The 21,263-nt window shown below is 38.4% G+C and overlaps 3 protein-coding genes across 14 annotated transcripts in view; 2 read left to right on the top strand and 1 right to left on the bottom strand.

Moving 5' to 3' along the window:
* Positions 1-21,263, bottom strand: part of prdm6 (PR domain containing 6) — a 144,984-nt gene that overhangs the window by 50,001 nt on the left and 73,720 nt on the right. The window lies entirely within an intron of this gene.
* LOC121903400 (GTPase IMAP family member 8-like) lies at positions 5,988-8,801 on the top strand. The gene has a single exon (XM_042420397.1). It carries the CDS (start codon positions 7,707-7,709, stop codon positions 8,799-8,801), a length of 1,095 nt encoding a protein of 364 aa, XP_042276331.1. The 5' UTR covers positions 5,988-7,706.
* On the top strand, positions 8,842-19,781 carry LOC121903360. The gene is made up of 2 exons (XM_042420295.1): positions 8,842-10,465; positions 16,703-19,781. The coding sequence occupies exons 1-2, from the start codon at positions 8,842-8,844 to the stop codon at positions 19,291-19,293; spliced, it is 4,215 nt and encodes a 1,404-aa protein (XP_042276229.1). The 3' UTR covers positions 19,294-19,781.

The raw sequence follows: 21,263 nt of genomic DNA, 5'->3' as shown, positions 1-21,263 counted from the left end.
TGTCTTTTAATGATATTATAATTCAAAGCACATTGAGTGAAACTTGACTCCACTTCACTAAATGCTTCTTCATGCAGTCAAAAGCCCCATTAAACCATCAGGCTGTTAAACAAGACCAAAACCTTTCAAATCTTTTCAAAGTGTTCAGTCAGGAGATGCACAGACATGAACAACCATACTGGTGCTTTATAATATTTTAAGCCTGTTAACTACAAAACTACAGATCGATTTTCTTCTCTAAAGGCAGCTGATTTGTTGCAGTTCATTTCTTTAAAAATCTACTCGGCTTGAAACTTTCTGCAGATAGATAATCCATAACAACATTTAGTAAACTTCAATTTTACTGACACTAATGAGAAAAGAGAATTTTGATGAATAATTAAAGGAAATAAAGACAGACAAATTAAAGAGAACATAAAGAAAAGTAGAGAGAGGAGGAGAGAGGTTTCATGTCAGCTGTGACATGATGTTTATTTAATGAAGTGAAGACAAGGAAATAAAAAGAAAGACAGAAAGCAAAGGAGAAAAATGAAGTGAAAGGTGCAGAAAACAACTAAGACAAGGAGAGGAAGAGATATAGTATGCAGACTCTTAGAGAAAAAATATTTAACAGGCTGTCACCTACAGGGGGTGGACAAAATAACAGAAACACTGTTCAGTAAAGTTTTCCAGTCTAAGTTTAATTAGTGTTTTTGTTGAGACGGTCAGAGCTGCTCACTTGTCATTCTTGAGCATCATCAAACTAGAGTTTACAGTCGGGATAATGGTGGAAGAAGTACAAAATACCATTATAACAATGTAAAAATACTCAATGACAAGTAGAAGTCCTGCGTTAAAAATGTTCAAAATAAAATTAAATATGTATTATCAACGAATACTTTAAGTATAAAGAGTAAAGTACTCCTAATGCAGAAGTCCGAGCACAGTCAGACCCGACCTGAATAGACCCGAGGATAATTAGACCCGATCCAAAATGCTGTCGACCCGGCAGCAGCATGATGTGCTATTAATTAATTTGATCAATTAACAAGCAGCCGCTGTGGGAAAGAACATACTTCAAAGACAATTTATATAAATTATTGAAAGTCCTACGTTTTATATTTATTTTATTTTAGTTTTGTCTGTGACAGACAGACAAAAGACTGTGTTAAATTCATTTAACAGCATAAATCTTGTACACTAGGTCTACTGATTTTCCTAAAATAAGAAGCTCAGCCTCAGTTGCTTGTCAGAACTTTTTTATCATCTTTGTCGACCATCTGCATAAAACAGGACCCGACAGCTGATGTACTGGCTAGTTTCACCTCCTTGTTCTCCTTTTCTTTTAACTTGCCACATGATACCACATACTGGACATAGTGACATACAGACCCAAGACCCTAACCAACATGATTAGCAGAATTTGGACCGAGTCCGACCTCTACTTTATATCAATTAAAGGGGACCTATTATGCTCATTTCCAGCTCTATATTTCTATTTTTGGACTCCACTAGAGTAGCTTTGTATGATTCACAGTTCAAAAAACTCCTTATTTATCTCATACTGGCCCTTTATGTAGCCCCTCAGTTCAGTTGTCTCTGACAGGAGGTCTTAGCTCCTGTCTCTTTAAGACCCCCCTTCCAATGAGCCCACTCTGTTCTGATTGGCTACCTTACCAGAAGCTTGCTGTGGTGCAGCCATATCAGAGTTGTGTTAAGTTACTGCTGATGAAAACCCAATATTTCCTGCTTTACTACTTCAAAATAAAAGCTTGAAATGAAACGTGTTCCTCACTGAATTAGCAGAGCTTTGTTAGCAGCGCTAAAAACAAGATATGGAGATATTTGGAGCTCTTTGTTGAGTGGATTAGTTAGATATAATGCAGGGAGGAATAGTACAAGCAGAAACAGCCACAGTGATGATGATGTTTGATGAAGAGCTGCAGATGACCAGCATACCTCCAATAGATAAATTACTTATTTTACTTTGCCCTGTTGTGTAAAGGAAAAGCACTCACAGTGTGCCAGCTCCACTCTAGTCATGGTTTGGAGTGACTACCCCCAAAACAATGGAAAAACACCATAATGTTAGCGGAGCAGTGAAATCTGTCACAAGCAGACGTCGACCCGAGGTGAAAGTAGAAAAAAATGTTGGGGACTGAGCCTTCAGAGCAGTCTGAAGCCGGGGCTTTTCGCTCACAAGGCTTATTTCTACATACGTTTACCTCATTATTTGACACTTTTAATATGAACGTCCGGCATTGTAACATTATATATCTAACTATGAAGGAAGGACTCGCACGAACATAGTGCAGGATGCCTCAGGCACGTTTTGAGCAGGCACTGCTGTTCATCTGGTCAACTTCAGTTCATCTCAAAACTGTAGTCTGTTTAGGGAACATTGGTAAATTGTTTTGAACAGGCACTGCACTAGTAAGACTGAAAATAAGGAAAAGCATAACAGGTCCCCTTGTACCGCGGCTCTTTCTGAGTCACCGTCCTCTGACACTTGTTTGTCTTGCCTTGCTTGTAAGTGGCTTTGGATAAAAGCGTCTGTACAAGAACTTGGGTACTAAGTTACATTCCACCACTGTGTAAGAATTGTGTAATTTCCTACAGAAACTCTTTTTGTATTTAGCCCGAGGGCTTTCCACTTGTTACATTGGAAAAAGCTTCTGAAAGTGATTTTTTTTGGCATGAGAATGAGCCACAAGCTCATAATTAATAAGAGCGAGTGAAAATACTGATAAAGATCCAGAAATATTTGAGGAGAGCAGTTGAGCCTGACAAGTTAAACTGAGTCTGCTGAAGATCTGTGTGAGAGAGTGTGTGTGTTTTATTAATTCTTTCCACACCGGGGGAGGGGTGGGGTGGTGTTGGACCCATGTGAAAACACAGCCAGGAGGGACCAGGCTATAAATCAAACATACCCGATGACCTCCCAGGATAAAAAGAGAGAGAGAGGGGCCCACAAACATGCAGCAGCTTGTATGTATTTAAAACAAATCTATGTGTTTAATACGTACAAGCCGCTACATTCAGGCGGGGCTGTGCTATAAATCAAACACATCCACGGGCTCTCAGGTATGAAAAATAGAGACCCCTGCTGCCTTACAGCGGCATGGTTAGGTTTAAAATCCGTCTGGCCGATCAGCGGGACACAGTATCGTCAGCTCTCTGATCTTTCACTTCTTTGTTTTCATACAAAGTAAGAACAGTTTTACAATCAGCTTTTAAATGATAACATACGTACGGACAATGCAAGGTTATAAATCAAACATACCCAAATACATTACAAGGTATAATAATATGTCTACAAGCGTACAAACATGTTTATCTAAAAACCCATGCTGACAAAGCATCACAAAGCCAGTCCACAAATTCCACTTTGTTTGGAGTGTTCTGGCTCGACTCAGTGGGCATTTTCTGGAGTTTGTGGTGTCTGCAACCAAAATTACTTTACAAGCAATTAGATCATTCTTTAAAGGTGCAGTGTGTAGAATGTAGTGGCATCTAGCAGAGCAGACTTGGCAGAAATGGAATATAATATTCATAAGTATGTATTACTTACAGAGCCCGCTGTGTTGCACCGCCATGTTTCTACAGTAGCTCAGAACGGACAAACCAAACAATGGCTCTAGAGAGGGCCCTTCGAGTTTCACAGCCACCATAGGTTCTCCTACACACTTGGAAGGGGGGGGGGGTATTCAGTTTGTTGCAATCTGCAACCTCACCACTAGATGCCACTAAATTGTACATACTGGTCCTTTAACATATCAATGCTGCAAAAACCTGCAACAACTGGTGATTCAAACTTTTATCAAAGGAGGTCACCAGAAGAAAAAAAAAAACAATGGAGAAAGGTCTTTGGTCCATTCTTCAGTGTTTAAAACGGATCTTTGAACTATTTCTCTGCCTTAACATATTGGTCTAATTCAAAATCACTGGAGAAGAGGCCCTGAGACTAATTTGTAACCTAAAAGAGAAGGAAATAAACCAGAGTGCAATGCAGCTTCATGACAGGCTGGCGTCTGAATAAGGGCTTTTGAGTGACAACTGGAAGAACAGGAAACTTGCTCTTTGATGTCATTATCTGTACTGTCTAAGTCTAGACGTCTTTCTTGAGGTCTTAAGTTGCACTTCAACAGAAGAGGCAGTAACCTGACTGTCTTTGGAAGGGGATATTTCTATGAAAACCTTTATGTGCATCAACAGGGAATTGAACTACTGTCATGACTTTGCAGGCTTAACATTTACATGTGTACACTACAAGTTTTACTCACAACATATGACGTATCTGCTGTAACGCGGGTGCCAGATTTTCCTGTAATTACCTATTTATCTGTGGCTGCATCCTGGTATGGACGAGTTCCACCAGTCTTTCTGAGCCTTGACCAGAAATTAAGTACACTCACATCTGCTTCCTACTTAGGGATACTCCAAATTCCAAACTTTGCAGTTTCATTTCATTTTTGGTGGTTTCCAAGTTTAAATGAACATCTTTGTCCCTACAGGTGTCCCAACTGTTGATGGTATCATAATATACAAACACCTCTTAAATTTAGTGAACTTTCACTTTGTTTAGGTGTTTTGTGTGTGCTTCTTGTAGCAAAACTGCTCTCAATATCACTCAACCCATTAGCATCATATGCCCCATCTTTTTTGGTCTAATTTTTAATTTGTTTTGTTTCCAAATTTCCATCATTCCCCAGCCCAAACCCATCACAGTTGACTCCAATCATACTAGGTCTCTGCAAGGTAGCAGATCTATTGTTCTATCTATAACAAGTTTCAACTGAACCTGAAAAACGTTAAGTCATGAGCAGTTAATAAGTCGGCCAAAGACTTGCAGGGCTGTTCACATTGCTGTCATACTTGTGCAATGACAGCAAGGAAAATGAATCCATTGTATGTCCACACCGGGTTGTTTCATTGTTGATAGTCTTGAGTTGATTCTACTTCGGAGCTTGATTTGATAAAGAGTTAACTTCATGTGGTGAGTAGACTAAACACTAAATTCAGCAAATAAGGAACAGAAAAGTAGGAGGAAACAGTAGTTTAATGATAATCCACCAGTGTCGAACGTTCAGGCCTGGTGATTTCAGTTTGTAGTTATCAGACTCTCAGACTACAGTACAGGACGTCAACCAAAATATGATATAACTGCAACTTTGTCTTTGTGGATTCATAACTCATTTCAAATGTTTACTGTTATGTTTACTGAAAGTTATTCAAACCTGTGGAAAAAAATATTTTAGTATATTTAGTATTTTGAAGGCAATTTAATATATAGTTCATGTAGTAAAATGTGTTTAACTGAGGCCACTTAAATTCATCTTTGTGTATTTAAGGTTATATGTCCAGTATTCTTTTATGGTTACTTTTGGCTACTGAAATGGTACACATTTTTTATATTATCAATCTATGCTATTAAATATATTTGTATGAAGGTTTTATATTAGAACACTCATTGAACAGCCCATATATCAGACTCCTGCACAGTGTAAAACTATGAATTCACTCAGCAACATGGCTGGATGCCAAACACTCATTATTAAGGGAAAAATATATAATTCACTATCTTACATGTAACAGTGTTAAAGGTTTTATCAGGCAATATTTTGGATATTTCTAACACTCAAATGACTCTGTAGGTTGTTTGTCTTGTTATTAGTCTGTGAATTATCCAGAGTAACCACGACATTGTTTCTGGAAAGTACCGAGCTTGAATTATTGTATTTATTTCCTTTACCTCTTGTTTCTTTCTTGTATGCTGTAGCTGTCCATCTTGTCATTGATCACCATTATATATTGTACTCTATGTGAGAACTTTTTCTAATGTTGATGGGCATGTGCAATTGATGGATGAACATATTTGTTGTTTTTTTTACTGTTGTTTTGCTGTGATTTTATACTGCAGATACTGAAATGTCCAAAGTAAATTTTCCACTGAGACAATTAAGTCCATCTTATCTTATATTAAATTATTTTAACCAAACAGGTGTCACCTTCAGCTTCTTAAGTGGAATTTCTCTCAGATGAGATGGCACAATCAGCATCCGGTAAGTCCAGTAAGACTTCATTCATTCATTCAAGTCTTCACTGAAACTCAGAACAGAAATGAAGTCACAGGCAGCGGGCCAAAACCAATATCAAAGTTACAGGCTGAGAGAGTAGGAAATTGTGGTCACTCACATTTTAGTTAAAATCTATATGTAGAATTTTAATGTGATTATAGCATCTCTCAAATGATTGAAATTATAATGGCAAAAGTTTTTGCTTGTATAAAAATGAAACAATCCCACTCAAAACTGTGCAGTCTATGTGCGTCTTTGTGCCAAATTATCTTAGTGTCGCTGTGTTGAATGTGTGGGTGGGAAAAAGGGTGTAGCAGCGTATACTGCTGTCTACCACAATGTCATTCTTTATATTAACACCACATGGCTCCAAAGGAAGGAAGATTGAAATTCTTTTTGTCATGTATGTTTTGTTTTATTATGTTAGTCAAACAGTGTTTGCCTTGAAAAACTCAGGAGGAATCTGATATTAATGTGAATCGATTCCAATCTGTTGGGTTTCAGTGTTGTACAAAGACACTGTCACTGAACATAACCCTGAGTTTTGAAGAATCCTCCGTTATTTTCCGTCTGTCAAGTGCATTGGTACACACATACCACTTTTAACACTGTTTAAGATACAAAGCAACGAGGCAATATAGCCAGCTTTTATTGGCTGAACGTAGCAATTCAAAAAGTTGAGAAGAAGATTTAGAAGAAATGGCCAAATAAAAAGACCGCTAGTGATTTGGACCAATTGTTGCATTTCGTGTCATCATGATTCACTAAGGATTCAGGTACATTCAGGTGGATGAACAAAAATGATGCCATAGACCAAACACAACAATTCCAAAACAACTCCCAAATGAGGTTTGGATTCAGTTAGTCAGAAGAATACAAGTTGATGTTCAGACAGCAGAGATGCACATAATCTACCTCAAACATAAAAATGGGCATTTTGGAAATGAAACTATATTTTCATGTTAATGGATTTATTTTAACATCATTATTGACTGATTTTATTTGGTGCTAATGTTGAGCTGAAAGTTTATTTAGCCTAATAAAGGCTGATAAATGGAACAAGTACAGTATGTTCTTTTTTATATAACTTTGAGCCCATGGTCCTAATGTTCAGAAAAAACACTGAAACATTAGCACTAAAATATAGTTGTTTATGTGATATGCAGTATGCCTTTTATCAATGAAAGTTATTACATGATGACTCTTCATTGGTAGTAGTTTTTTTTAAAAAATTGCATTATTTTCCTTTGCTTGCAATTTTTCCCAATTCCCACAATTCTAAAGCAATAAGAGCACATAAAACATTGCAAATTGTAATGCAATTTTTGAGAAAAGCTGTTCCAAAATCAAACATTTTTGGCTGCAATACTCACAAAAAAACTGCAAAATCTTAGACGGACTGAAAAGCACCTTTTGCATGATGGGAAGAATCTTTTCTGTAAACCCCTTTTTAAAGAATCATGAATGAATGATCGCTATTACTGGAGGGCAATGACAATATCTTCATGGAATTATGGTCATCTTTAATGCTTTTGTTCTTTTTGTTTCCCAGCATCTGAACTCAGGATTGTGATCTTTGGAAAAAGTCCCAACGAAAAGACAACACTATGTAACCTCCTCACAGGAAAACAAGATGTCCCTTATCCAAAAATGTCCAAGCAATGTGAACATATCATCGGAGAGTGGAAGAGAAAACCATTCACAATAGTGAAAACAGCAGATGTCTTCAGTATGCCTGTGGATAAAGTGAGACATGAGATGAAGAAGTGTGTTGCTCTTTGTCCCCCAGGACCAAATGTTCTGCTGCTTTCTGTGAGGCCTTCTGATTTCACCAAACAGGACATAAAAACACTGAAGTTCATCCTAAGTTTGTTTGGCCAAGATGCTTTTAAATACTCAATGGTCATCACTACACAAAATGACAGGGGATTTAATTTCTCAGTGAACCAAGTCATCCAAGAGTGCAGTCAAAGGCAGCACAGCATCAATTTTGGTGAAACAGAACTTCATGAATATGATCATTTAGAATTGATGAAGAAGATGGAGAACATAGTGAGTGAAAACAGGGGACGATATCTCATCTTTACAGAAGAGACTGATCTCATGGTAGCACCTGAATGTGCAAAATCCCCTCTAAACCTGGTTTTGTGTGGGAGATCTGGAGCATGGAAGAAGTCGGCAGCTAACGCCATTCTGGGACAAAGAAAGTTTAGTCCACCTGCTGACTCAGAGTGTGTTAAACATCAGGGAGAGGTGTGTGGACGTCAGGTTACCCTGGTGGAGCTGCCTGACTTGGATGGAAAACCTCAGGAGGCAGCAAATAAGGAATCACTCAGGTCCATTTCCCTCTGTGATCCTGAGGGTGTCCATGCCTTCGTCCTGGTACTTCCTTTGGACCCCCTCACCGATGAAGACAAGAGAGAGTTAAAGACCATCCAGAACATATTCAGCTCTCGAGCCAATGACTTCACCATGATTCTGTTCACTGTGAAGTCAAATCCTAACTTTCCAGCAAATATGAGGTTTCTGCAGGAAAACAGAGACATCCAGCAACTCTGTCGGAGCTGTGGTGAACGCTATGTTGTTTTCAACATCAACAACAAGCAGCAAGTCTCTGAGGTGTTGGATACTGTGGAAAAGATGAGAGTTGTGGGATCCAGAGGCTTCACAAAGGAAATGACTGCCAAGCCTCGGTTGAATCGGTCAACAATAGATGCGTCTTTTATAAAAAAAATCAGGTTATGACTATCAGAGCAGAGAGCGTCTGAGGCGGCCTGGTCTCAGGATGGTGCAGAGAAGGGAGCGTCTCAGGATGGCGCTGATTGGGAAGACTGGCAGCGGGAAGAGCGCCACTGCAAACACCATTTTGGGGGAAGAATGCTTTCATTCTAAAGCCAGCATGATGTCAGTGACCAAGCTTTGCAAAAAAGAGGAAAGAGAGATTCATGGCCAGCCTGTTGCTGTGGTCGACACCCCCGGCTTGTTTGACACAACTCTGTCCAATGATGAAGTTCAACAGGAGCTTGTGAAATGTGTCAGCATGTTGGCTCCAGGGCCTCATGTCTTCTTACTGGTGCTGCAGATCGGTCGCTTTACAGAGGAGGAAAAAGAGACCGTGGAGCTGATCAAGAAGTTTTTTGGCAAGAAGTCACAAGACTTCATCATCATCATATTCACCAGAGGAGATGATCTTAAAAACCAAACAATTGAGAGTTACATAGAAGAAGACAGTCAAGACTTCCTCAAAAAACTGACGACTGAATGTGGAGGAAGATACCAGGTCTTCAATAACAATGATCAAAAGAATCGTGCTCAAGTCCAGCAGCTGCTGACCAAGGTGGAGTCAATGGTGAGGAAAAATGGTGGTGGCTACTATACCTCAGAGATGTTCCAAGAAGCTGAGGCAGCCATACAAAAGGAAGTGAAAAGGATACTGAAAGACAAAGAAGAAGAGATGCAGAGACAGAAGAGGGACCTCGAAAGAAAACATGAAGAAGAAATGCAAGTGAAGAAAAATAAATTGGCAGAGCTAATACCCAAATTTGAACAAGAAATAGCAATGGGAGCCAAACTAGTCAAAGACAAGGAGGAACACATCAGGAAGGAGCAGGAGAAGAGGAAGAGGGAAAGAGCAAAGAGGGAAGAAGAGGAAAGGAACATGAAAAGGCACGAGGAATTCAAACGACACGAGTGGGAACAAAAAGTTGAAACTCTGGAGAAAAAACTAAAATGCGGATCCAAAACAAATGAAGTAACAGGCAGAATGTTTTTAATACGGAGTAGAGAGGAGATGAGAAAAGAACGAGAGGCCTGGGAGCAGGAAAGAAGGGAATGGTGGGAGAAACGTTATCGAGAAGAAGAACAAAGACGAGAGGAAGAGCAAACACGACTTAGAAAGCTCAGAGAAGAATACGAGCAGGAAATAGAAAAACATGAAAACAGAAGAAAAGAAGAAGAACGAATGAGAAGAGAACTAGAAGCAAGAGAATGGAAAGAAGTACAAGAAAATCTTATGAAGAAACTGGAGGAAATGAGGAGGAAGAACGAAGAGGAGGCCAGAAGGCAAGCTGAAGAATGCAATGAATTCAAACACAGATATACCAAGGATGCATCAGCTGAGATAGAAAGGTATGGAAAAGAAATGAAGGCCATGAAGGAGAAGCAACAACAACAAGATGCCTTCATGATAAGACAGCTGAGCAGAAACAAAGCGTATCAGGTAGACTTTGATAAATTAAAGAATAGACAAGAACAAGACATCAATGAGCTGAAATCAGCACTTTGTTTCCATGACAAAGAAAACCTGGAGAGAGAAATCAATCAGCTAAAGAAAATACACGAGGAGGAAATACAACACTGGATACAGGAACATGTGAAAAAAGCAACAGAAGAAAAGGCGTGTAACATTTTATGAGATGTGTCCTTATTTCTAACAGCTGCAAAACTCAGAGATTCTAGTTTTGAAGGCTCAAGTGAAATTTCATGTGTGTTTTCTATTTAACTGGTGTCATTCAGATAACATTACTTTATTTAACCAATGCCTGACATAAATAACTACATAAAACAAAGTCTGATCATTTCACGTGCAAATGTTAAAAGTTCTCCTAGAAGCCAGGGCACAGAAATTTCTATCAGTCCATTAATTTGAACTTTGTGCATGTTCTTCAGCTGGTAATGTCCGTACATCTGTGTCACAGACAGCAGGTTAATACAAAATAATAATCTAATCAGCTGCAGTCAAATTGAACCTTTCATCTGACATTTACCTATTTAACTTTCTAAGAGATATTACAGCAATTATTAAATGTAAACTAGTGAAACCTGATGACATAAACTAAATAATGAACACATATAAACATCATCAAATTAATCACATATTTAATTTTGTTTTACAAGAAATGTATATTTTCTTATTTACATAATAACAGCATCCAGGTTTGTACACGGTAAATCTTTTTCAGTTGTCTTTATAATGACAGAAGATTAATTCTTTGTTTTATTTAGAATGTTTCTTCTCTGCACAATCTGCAGACATACTGTGTTGTTTACTGTAAAAACGTTTATTAAAAAATGTGTAATGATAAATAAAGTGTATCAACTGTTACGTTTTGGTAACTGATTATTTTGCTAATCATTTTAAGTCTTTTTTTTTTTTTTTAAATGCCCAAATTCTCTTCTTCTATCTTCTTAAATGTGAATATTTTCTGGTTTCTTTTAGTCTTTCATGATAGTAAACACAATATATTTTGGTTGTGGACTGTTGGTTGGGACAAAAGAAGACATTGGAGGTTGCACATTGGGCTTTGGGAAACAGTGATCGACTTTTTTAGCCATTTTCCGATACTTTATAGACTCAACAACTAATCAATTAATCGAGAAAATAATCAATGGATTAATCGATAATGAAAATAATTATTGGTTGCAGCCCTAAATGACTTGAATGCAGTTTGCACTTCACAGTATCTCAGTGCCCTCAGAAATACAGTGAACTTGTGAAGAAAATAAAAATACTTCTAATCAACCACTCCAGATCTGATGCTTTCTTACATCTCCCAACACAAGCCAACAGGGATGTAGAAAACAGAGACTCTAGTCCTGGACCTCATGTGATCCTGCTGGTTCTACATCCTGAAGACTTCACTCATGTACACAAACTGAGACTCTGCAGAGTCCTAGAAAACCTCAGTAATCAATCATTTGGTCACTCACCGGTACTGATATCAACACTTAAGACATGTGAGCATGTGTATGAGTCTCTTTAGTCTGTGCCTCATATGGGAACAGGCAATCATTAAGATCTTTCTTTAAATGTGCAAAACACACTGTTTATATTCAAAAGCCTCAGAAATGACAACAGAGTTGAATCAACACCTTCAGACACTGTCAACAAAAACTGAACATTAAAGGTTTTCTAAATGCAGAATTGATTAAAGAGCTGTTGGATTGGACTGCATTAGGTTTAGCTATGTAGGTGTACATAATAAAGTAGTAAAAACATGTGTGAATCATCAGTATCCTCCAATGTGTTGTACTGAATTTGCTAGACAAAACTGTAAAATAATTTTCAAATTTCATGATTTCAATATTACACATTTCTTATTATAAGTACGGCAGGTCATGGATAGTTATTTAGTGTTATTCATGAATGTGGCAGACTCTCTGTGCATTTGTATTTTTATTTTAAGTGTCCTGTTGTCACTTCTTAACATCTGTGCTGCCACTGTTAGGACTTATTTACTGTGGTATGCAAGTGTCATATCACATCATCATGGTTCATCATCTTTATTTCTGACTGCATCCTGCTGTGGACAAGTTTTACTGGTTTCCTTCTTTACCGACAACACTGAGTGTGCTTCCTGTTGTTGTTGTTGTTGTTGTTGTTGTTGTTGTAGCTTAGTTACACCAAACCTTTTGTCTTGTGATTGTGGTTTCTATTGTCTATTCAAGATCAGTCCAAAACAGATTATTTGTGTGCATGTACACTATGTAGATGTGTTTAAGTGTGTGTGTGTAATACTTGTGAAGACCAATTTGAGTTTTAGACTGAGGGTATGAGGACATTTGGCTGGTACTCACTTTCTGAAACACCTTCAAAGTGCTGTTTGAGGGTTAAGAATGAGTTTTAGAGTTAAGTTCACAATTTTACTTATTTATTTATTTTTTTTGTCATATGTTATGACATATGACAAATAAATATGACAAGCTAGAGAGCTAAAGTTCATCAGCAGTCCCTGGGCAGGCACATTTACAAAATAATTAGAGTATCAGATGTTACAAATCATACAGGGGTATAGTGAATAAACATTAAAACATACAAATCTAAAAGCAATATCCATTTAAAATGTTACTTCAAACAAATACAGGACAAGGTTAAAGTTCAGTTTAGGGTTAGGCATCTGTTGTTGTGGTTAAGGTTAAAGTAATGAGGGAATGCATTAAATCAACAAGTGTATCCTTGTGCATGTTTGGTTGCATACAGCACATAGTGAGGAGAGAGATAGAAAGAGAATACTTGTGTTTGTGCTTGTCTGTAACATAACAAAAGATGAATGCTTTGATAAAACTGGTAACTGAAATAAACTATTTACTACTGTCAAGGTACACAAAGAGGGAGAAAGATAGACAAGAGAAAGTAAAGATGCAGATAGCAAAAAAGATCTATGTCTATAGAAAGAGGGCATGCCTGCCACCTGTCACTTTGAACTGAGTTTCTGAAGGATTCAAGGACCTTTATTGTCATCTCACCACAGTTACATTTATACTTTTTCAGTAAATGCTACCTATGAAGAAATAAATTGTGTTTCCAGGGCTTGGTGAAAAGGTAGCATAAATACAACATGTTTTAAACTCAAGAATAATTTAAAATTAAGGTTTGAAAAAATAGAAAAAAAAAGATTAAAAAATAGAGAATGTAAAGAATCTAGTGTGTAAGGTTGAATTTGTACAGGCATTAAAAAACTGTAGCAGCCAAAACTAAAACCAGTCAGCTGATCAGTTGACCTCAAACATTTGATCATATTTTAGCCTTAAGAATGGTAAGACATTGATTAGTCAGTCAGCCGTGCCTGTGTGATTGTTGTCATACCAGTACAGAGCCCTGCCCTCTAATTCTGATTAGAAGGTTGTCTTATAGGTGAGCTGATTTACATGCAAGCCAGTACTTTCATTCATGAGCTTTGATGAAGCGCGACGCCATAAGGATTTCACCTGGTGAGTAAATTCAACAAATCTATAAAAGTCAGTGAATATATATCTATATCTTAGGAAAATGATTATAGCCTTAAATTGTTTACAAGTGTTGTGGTGTGTAGTTTTCAGATGTTCAGAATCACAGTTTGTAGTTGTTAAAAGTTAAACACACAATAACTGTTGATATTGTTTGTTTATGATATAAAAAAGTCAAACAACCATTTCATCGCTGCATGTTTAAGTAAATCAAGATGAAATAGAGAAAAAATACAGCCTTCAAGAAATATGATTTTATTTTTAAAGGGTGGCCTTAACTCCGAGAATTATATTCAGACACTTGTTCATATTTTATTAAAGTGCTAAAATTAAGTCATTTAGGTTTGTGTATTAAAGGTTATACTTAATGCTTACTTCTGTTCAAATTGTACTTTTAATCTTTTACTTTTGGCAAGCAGAATACCACACACATTTTGTAGTATAAAGTAATGCTACACATAAACTACACATATATTCTAGTATACTTCTCACATAGAAGCTCCAGCAAAGTCATGAGAGAACAGTTGTTATAACTACACAACAGTGTTGCAGGACTATGATTAAATTCACTCAGCAACACCTGAATGGCTGCATAACATTTGTTATTACAGGAAGACGTCATTAACTACATAAAACACTAAACATGAAAACATCCTCACGGGTGTTTTCAATCACTGCGGCTGATTAGATCTCCACTCAAATTGCAGGTGGGTGGAGCAATGCCGGGAATAACATGATAGGAATGATAAAGGTGTAATTCCCACGCTAACAGGTTGAACAAAGCCAACAGGAGAATGAGGAAGATGCTAACCACATACAGTCTGTAACCGCCCACACAGTGCTGGGAAGAGGTTTGATCAGGCGAAATAAGTGATGCCACCTGTGAGGGTTCACTGTAGGTAGGCAGGGCCTCTAAAGGACTCTAATATAGAAAGGTTGCTAGTCCAATCCCACAATCAGCAACTTTAGTCTGCATTCTTTGTAGCTTTCAGCTCATTGTTGTAGAAAAAGAATAGAAAACTGAGGACAGCCACTCCTGCTGCACAAGTTCACACAAGCTGATGGTACAAAATACAACATTTATCAGCTGGTGAACAGTAACCAGGGGTAACCTACTGGTGAATACTGGTTGTGATATTTGTGTCATTCAGTGCCAGTGTTCCAACAACAGTGTTAAAAGTGTGCAATACAATGACTGTTTTTGCATTTAGTGTCATTTCTGTTACAGAATGGAAACAAACATTTCGCTAGATATTGATCCAGTCATTTTTAATTAACAGTTTCTGTCACCTTAAATTTGCGGAATACTGATATAATCTACAAAATACATCTGAATCAAAGATAAACCTGTGATACTGATGTGTAAAAATTAAGAAAAATGATTTATTCATCAATAATAAGTGATAAAGATAGCTTTGCTCATCTCCATGAATTAATCAATACTAGTAAATATCAGATGATTTCATGTGCTTGATTGTTTTGGGAGAAAACTATTAAGATTATTTCAGTTTAACCCATCTGTGAATAATACAGTTATATAGAACAATCCCAATCTTTGTATTAACAAAGCAACATTTATATGGCTGAACTGTATCTAATACTTAGGCTAATTAATTAATTACACAGTGGGTCTTAAAGCCTTAAGCACTTAATGCAGTTATTTATGCAGAACATTGTCCATGGCGACATCTGAATTATCCAGAGTAACTGTGTTTATTTGAGGAAAATACAGTAATTATGATAACTTACTGAAACACAGAAGTCTAACATATCATTTTGCACTGTTTTTCTTTCAACAGACAAGTAATTTCTCCAGTGGTACTCTTGCAAGTTTCCACTGATATGAAATTATGGCAGGAGCAGCATCTGCAGGACGTGGTGAGTCTAGTAGCCGCACATTCAGAACAAAAACAGCATTTCGATCTCTTAATGCAGCCCCTTGCGTTAAAATAAGTCCATTTTTTTTACACATTATTCCATAGATCTGTGTTGTCATATGATGTCAATACAGGTGACTTTTCCAACAATACAGATATTTTGAGTAAAAACTAACTTTTCTGCTCAGAATTAGCTTACTTCTGTCTGCTCTACTAGGTAAGACTCTGAGGTCTATTTCATATCAGCTGCCGCCAGGTATAAATATCAGAGCACTGGATAACTGTAGCCTCAGTGTGTGCCTCTCACACAGAGATGCTGGTAGCATTAGGAAGTCTGACACGACAGCAGCGAGGCGACGTCGTGCTACTCAGAGAACAACTGTGGTTATGCCAATAACTCAGATTTATTCCTTCTCTGTGGCAGTAAACACAACACATGGTCCCGCCAATAACCTACTGTGCTATATTCAGAGCTTTACAAGACATTCAGGGCTGACAACAGTAATGTTAATGTGATAAACAGCAGGGCTACGGCTAAGTACACTCTCCCACAGACACACACACATAGGAGAGCCTCTTCTAGTAGAGCCGCTAGCTCAGCTACAACACACATAACACAGAGACTTTTACAAAGTGGCCATGAATGTGCTTCTAGTGACGGTCAAAGCTCCAGCAGACTCTCTGTGTTTCCAGTGCAGACACAGAGAGTCTGACAACAGCTGCTCATGGCTGGTTAGTTCTGACTACCAGCTCTACATCACTGTTCATCCTACACTGAGCAGTGGTCAGCCGGTGTCCCCCCGACCTATCACGTCACACATCACATAGCCACGCCTCCTACAGTCGTTGACCTGTGCGGTCCTCTGCTGCATTTTTTAAAGTATGTTGGGATGGAGGGAGCTAGCAGAATTTGAGTGTGTATTTACTTTTTAAGAACTCAATAGCAGAAATACAGACATAAATGAAAACCAATATTATAACGACAATGAACTCACTGCTATTATAGCGATATGTATTAATGATGTTGTCTTTGTTTTTCTACAGCATCTGCACTCAGGATTGTGATGTTTGGGAAGAGTGAGAAAGAAAAGACAACACTAAGCAACTTCATCATAGGGAAGATGGACTTTTCTTATCTGAATACTTCCAGGAAATCTATCGCCCATGGCGAGTGGAGGAAAATGCCCGTAACAGTAGTGAAAACAGCAGACGTCTTCAATCTGCCTGTGGCTAGAGTGAGACATGAGATCAGGAAGTGTGTTGCTCTTTGCCCCCCAGGACCAAATGTTCTCCTGCTGTTAGTGAGGCCTTCTGATTTCACTGAGGAGGACAGAAACACACTGAATGTAATCCTGAGTTTGTTTGGTCAAGATGCTTTTAAATACTCAATGGTCATCACACCACAAAATGACAGGAGATTCAATTTTTCGGTGAACAAACTCATCCAAGAGTGCAGTCGAAGGCAGCACAGCATCAGTTTTGATAAAAAAGATTTTATTGGCTGTGATCCTCGAGAACTGATGGACAAAATGGAGAAGATAGTGAGTGACAACAGGGGAGGACATCTAAACTGTACTGAAGTGGCTGAACTCATGTGCAATGTGACAGAGGCACCTGCATGTGCAAAACCAGAACCCAAACCTCCTCTGAACCTGGTACTGTGTGGGAGTTTTGGAGCTGGAAAGACGTCAGCAGTGGACGCCATTCTAGGAGAGAGAAAGTTTGGTCCACCGGCCAACTCAGGGTGTGTTAAACATCAGGGAGAGGCGTGCGGACGTCAGGTTTCCCTGGTGGAGCTGCCTGCCTTGTATGGAAAACGTCAGGAGGCAGTGATGGAAGAATCAGATGTCCAGGAGCTCATTCAGAGCTTTGGAGGAAGATATGTTGTCTTCGATGTCAGAGACAAGCATCAGGTCTCTGAGGTGTTGGATACTGCGGAAAAGATAAGAGCTGTGGGGTCCAGGAGCTTCACAAAGGACATGATGGTCAGGCGTCGGCTGAATAACGTTGCAAGACATGTGTCCAAACTGGAGATGGCAGGTTACAAAAAAACAAGACCAGACCGTCTCAGGATGGTGCTGATTGGGAAGACTGGTGGCGGGAAGAGCGCCACTGCAAACACCATTTTGGGCAAAGAATGCTTTTATTCTAAAGCATGCCTAAAGTCAGTGACCAAGCTTTGCAAAAAAGAAGAAGGAGAGATTGATGGCCAGCCTGTTGCTGTGGTCGACACCCCCGGCTTGTTTGACACAACTTTGTCCAATGATGAAGTTCAACAGGAGCTTGTGAAATGTGTCAGCATGTTGGCTCCAGGGCCTCATGTCTTCTTACTGGTGCTGCAGATCGGTCGCTTTACAAAAGACGAAAAAGAGACCGTGGAGCTGATCAAGAAGTTTTTTGGCAAGAAGTCACAAGACTTCATCATCATCATATTCACCAGAGGAGATGATCTTAAAAATCAAACAATTGAGAGTTACATAGAAGAAGACAGTGAAGACTTCGTCAAAAAACTGACAACTGAATGTGGAGGAAGATATCAGGTCTTCAATAACAATGATCAAAAGAATCGTGCTCAAGTCAAGCAGCTGCTGACCAAGGTGGAGTCACTGGTGAGGAAAAATGGTGGTGGCTACTATACCTCAGAGATGTTCCAAGAAGCTGAGGCAGCCATACAAAAGGAAGTGAAAAGGATACTGAGAGAGAAGGAAGAGGAAATACAGAGATTAAAGAGGAACCTCGAAAGAAAACATGAAGAAGAAATGCAAACGAAGAAGAAGAAAATTGAACAAGAAAGAGCAGAGAGAGACAAAGCACTCAAGCAAAAGGAGGAACGCATTAATAAAGAGCAAGAGAGGAAGAAAAGAGAAGAGGAAAAAAGAGCAGAGGAGCAAAGGGAGAAGAAAAAGCAACAACAAATTAAGCGACAACAGTGGGAACAAAAAAGTTTATCTGTAGAGGAAAAAATTAAATCTGAATCAGAAAACAAGACAACTGCAGACAGGAAGTTACTGCAGAACAGAGACGAAATACGAAAGGAACAAGAGGCTTGGGAAAAGGAACGAAAAGAATGGTGGGAGAAACGATATCAAGAAGCTCAATGGAGAAAAGAGTATGAGCAAACACGACTGAACAAGCTAAAAGAAGAATATGAGCACGAAAGAAGGGAATACGAACACAGAAGAAGAGAAGAAGACCGACTCAGAAGAGAACAGGAGGAAAAAGAATGGAAAGTATTACACGACAACTTTCAGACGAAAGTAGAGGAAATGAAGAGGAAACATGAAGAAGAGGCACGAAAGCAGGCGGAAGACCTCAATGAATTCAAAAACAAATACACGGCAGACTTTGCAGCTCTGTTGGAGAAGCGCAACAAGGAAATGGACGATATGAAGCAAAAGCAACAACAAAACAAGGATTTCATGATACAACAGCTGATCAGGAACAAAACATATCAGAAAGACTTTGACAGATTGAAGAAAAAACAAGAGCAAGAAATTAATACCTTGAGTTTTAAACTTCCAACCCAATACAAGGAAATCGATAACCTAAAGAAAGTGCATGAGGAAGAAATAAATGACTGGATACAGGAACATGTGAAGAAAGCCACAGAAGACAAGGCCTGCAGCATCTTATGAGATGTTTTCTGACAACAGCAGCAAAGTTTTAGATGTAAGACTGTGGAAGCTCTTTGTTTTACATTGAAGGGCCTATTAATCATTTACACACTTACTAAGCATATTACCATACTCACCATGTTTTTTGAGGCCTCCTATTTCATTATGAAAATTGCATATGAAAGAGTGTGAACTGTCTAATATTTGAGGACTAAACAATTACATCTTCACAAGATATTCTTTTTGAATGGAGAGTGAATCGGTGTCGCTTTATGGGTTGTTTGTAGCATCAATGTTGCTAGGCTAGTGAGTGTCTTCTAGTCCATTTATGGTGTTATCTTTTCAAGTCATTCAACCCTAAAAGTGTTTTAGCTCATAACTTTATCACTAAACTATAAACTATATTCATTATCACTCCTTATTACATTATGAAAGTAATGAATACTTACTTGTGTTGTGTATGTGAAGACTTGGCTTTCATAGGTAACTTTTTTTATTTGAAGACTTAAATATTAATTTGGAATCAGTATAAATGAAGAGAATACAACTTGACCTTGGAAGTTTTTTTTTTAAACATTTATGTCTTGTTAAGGTAATGAATACATTTCCTGGAGAGGCTTTGTGCCTTCAAGACAAAGCTAACAATTTTCATAACAGACCTAATGGTAATAAAATTGCTGCACTTCCCAGAATTCCATGCATTCATGAACACAACACCTGGGGCACACATAACAACCGTCATGACAGACTTCATGACAAAATTGGCTGAGAACTTTACTGAGCTATTCCAAGGCTTCAGCATTCCCATTGAGGTATTGCAGTTTGCTCGTGACCCTTTTTCCATCAAACCAGAGGCAGACCTCTGTATAAAAACAGGTAATGTCTTGTATTGACGAGAGCATCTTTCAGATGGAATTGGTTGATGTGCAGTCCTCCTTTGCTTTAAAACAGCACTTGCAGTCTGAGGGCGCAGTGGACTTTTGGTCTGAGCATGTTAGCCAATATCAGTACCCCACAATAAGGAAAGTGGCCTTGCTAATACTGACAATGATTTGATCCACTTACACCTCTAATTGTAGCTTTTCTCATATGAATGCCATCAAAACAAGGGCACGTTGTTCTATGACCAATGAGAAGTTGCATGAGTGTCTCAGAATTGCCCTTACTACTTATACTGCTGATTATCCGTCCCAAGGGCAGCAAATATAGAGAAAATAGTGGGGGCCCCAGAGATAGCGAAATCAAGGCAGTGTAATTTCTCTCACTGACTCAAACAGGCTCAAAATGATAGAAGTCTGATTTGTATGGTAGTTGTGTAGTATTAAATCACCTGATTGAGGCATGTAATGCTCTCAGTGAAAATACAAAGACTACAGATATGTTTTATGGTGATTCAAACAGGCCTACTTATTGTTAGTCTGGATACTATTTTACATTTTTTCACCTTTAACAAATATGGATATGGACCTGCTATAAGCACTATATGTATGCTTGGAATTGTTTTGATAGTATCATGAACAAGCCCATTTATTATTAGTCTGATGACGACTGTTTTATTATGTCCATCTTGCATTTAGCATTTATGGATATTAGGGGTGCGCAAAAAAAATGCATAAGAATCGCGATTCTATCTCTGCCGATACAGAATTGATTCAGAAATTCCAAGCATCGATTTACATTTTTCAGTTTTGCCACAACGCTGTTTTCCATTTTTTCCTGAGATGAATTAGGTCGCTAAATCCCATAGATGGTGCAATGACGCCGCCCCAGACCCAAATCCGGGGGCAAGAAGGAAGTGAAGTGTGTGTCATGGAGATACCGCAAGCAATGGAGTACCTGACAGAAAAACAAATACAACCTGGTCCATCTCCTATGAATGCAATCATTTGGACATATTTTGGATTTTCTTATCTCGAAGGGAAGAAGGAGCTTAATGCCATTATCAAGCGCTGCAACACACTTCCGCAGGTTTGTGCCATTGTGGGCTTATT

Source organism: Thunnus maccoyii, chromosome 9 (genome assembly GCF_910596095.1).
Source record: "Thunnus maccoyii chromosome 9, fThuMac1.1, whole genome shotgun sequence".
NCBI classification, from domain to species: Eukaryota; Metazoa; Chordata; class Actinopteri; order Scombriformes; family Scombridae; genus Thunnus; species Thunnus maccoyii.
This window is presented reverse-complemented; position numbering and strand designations above follow the sequence as displayed.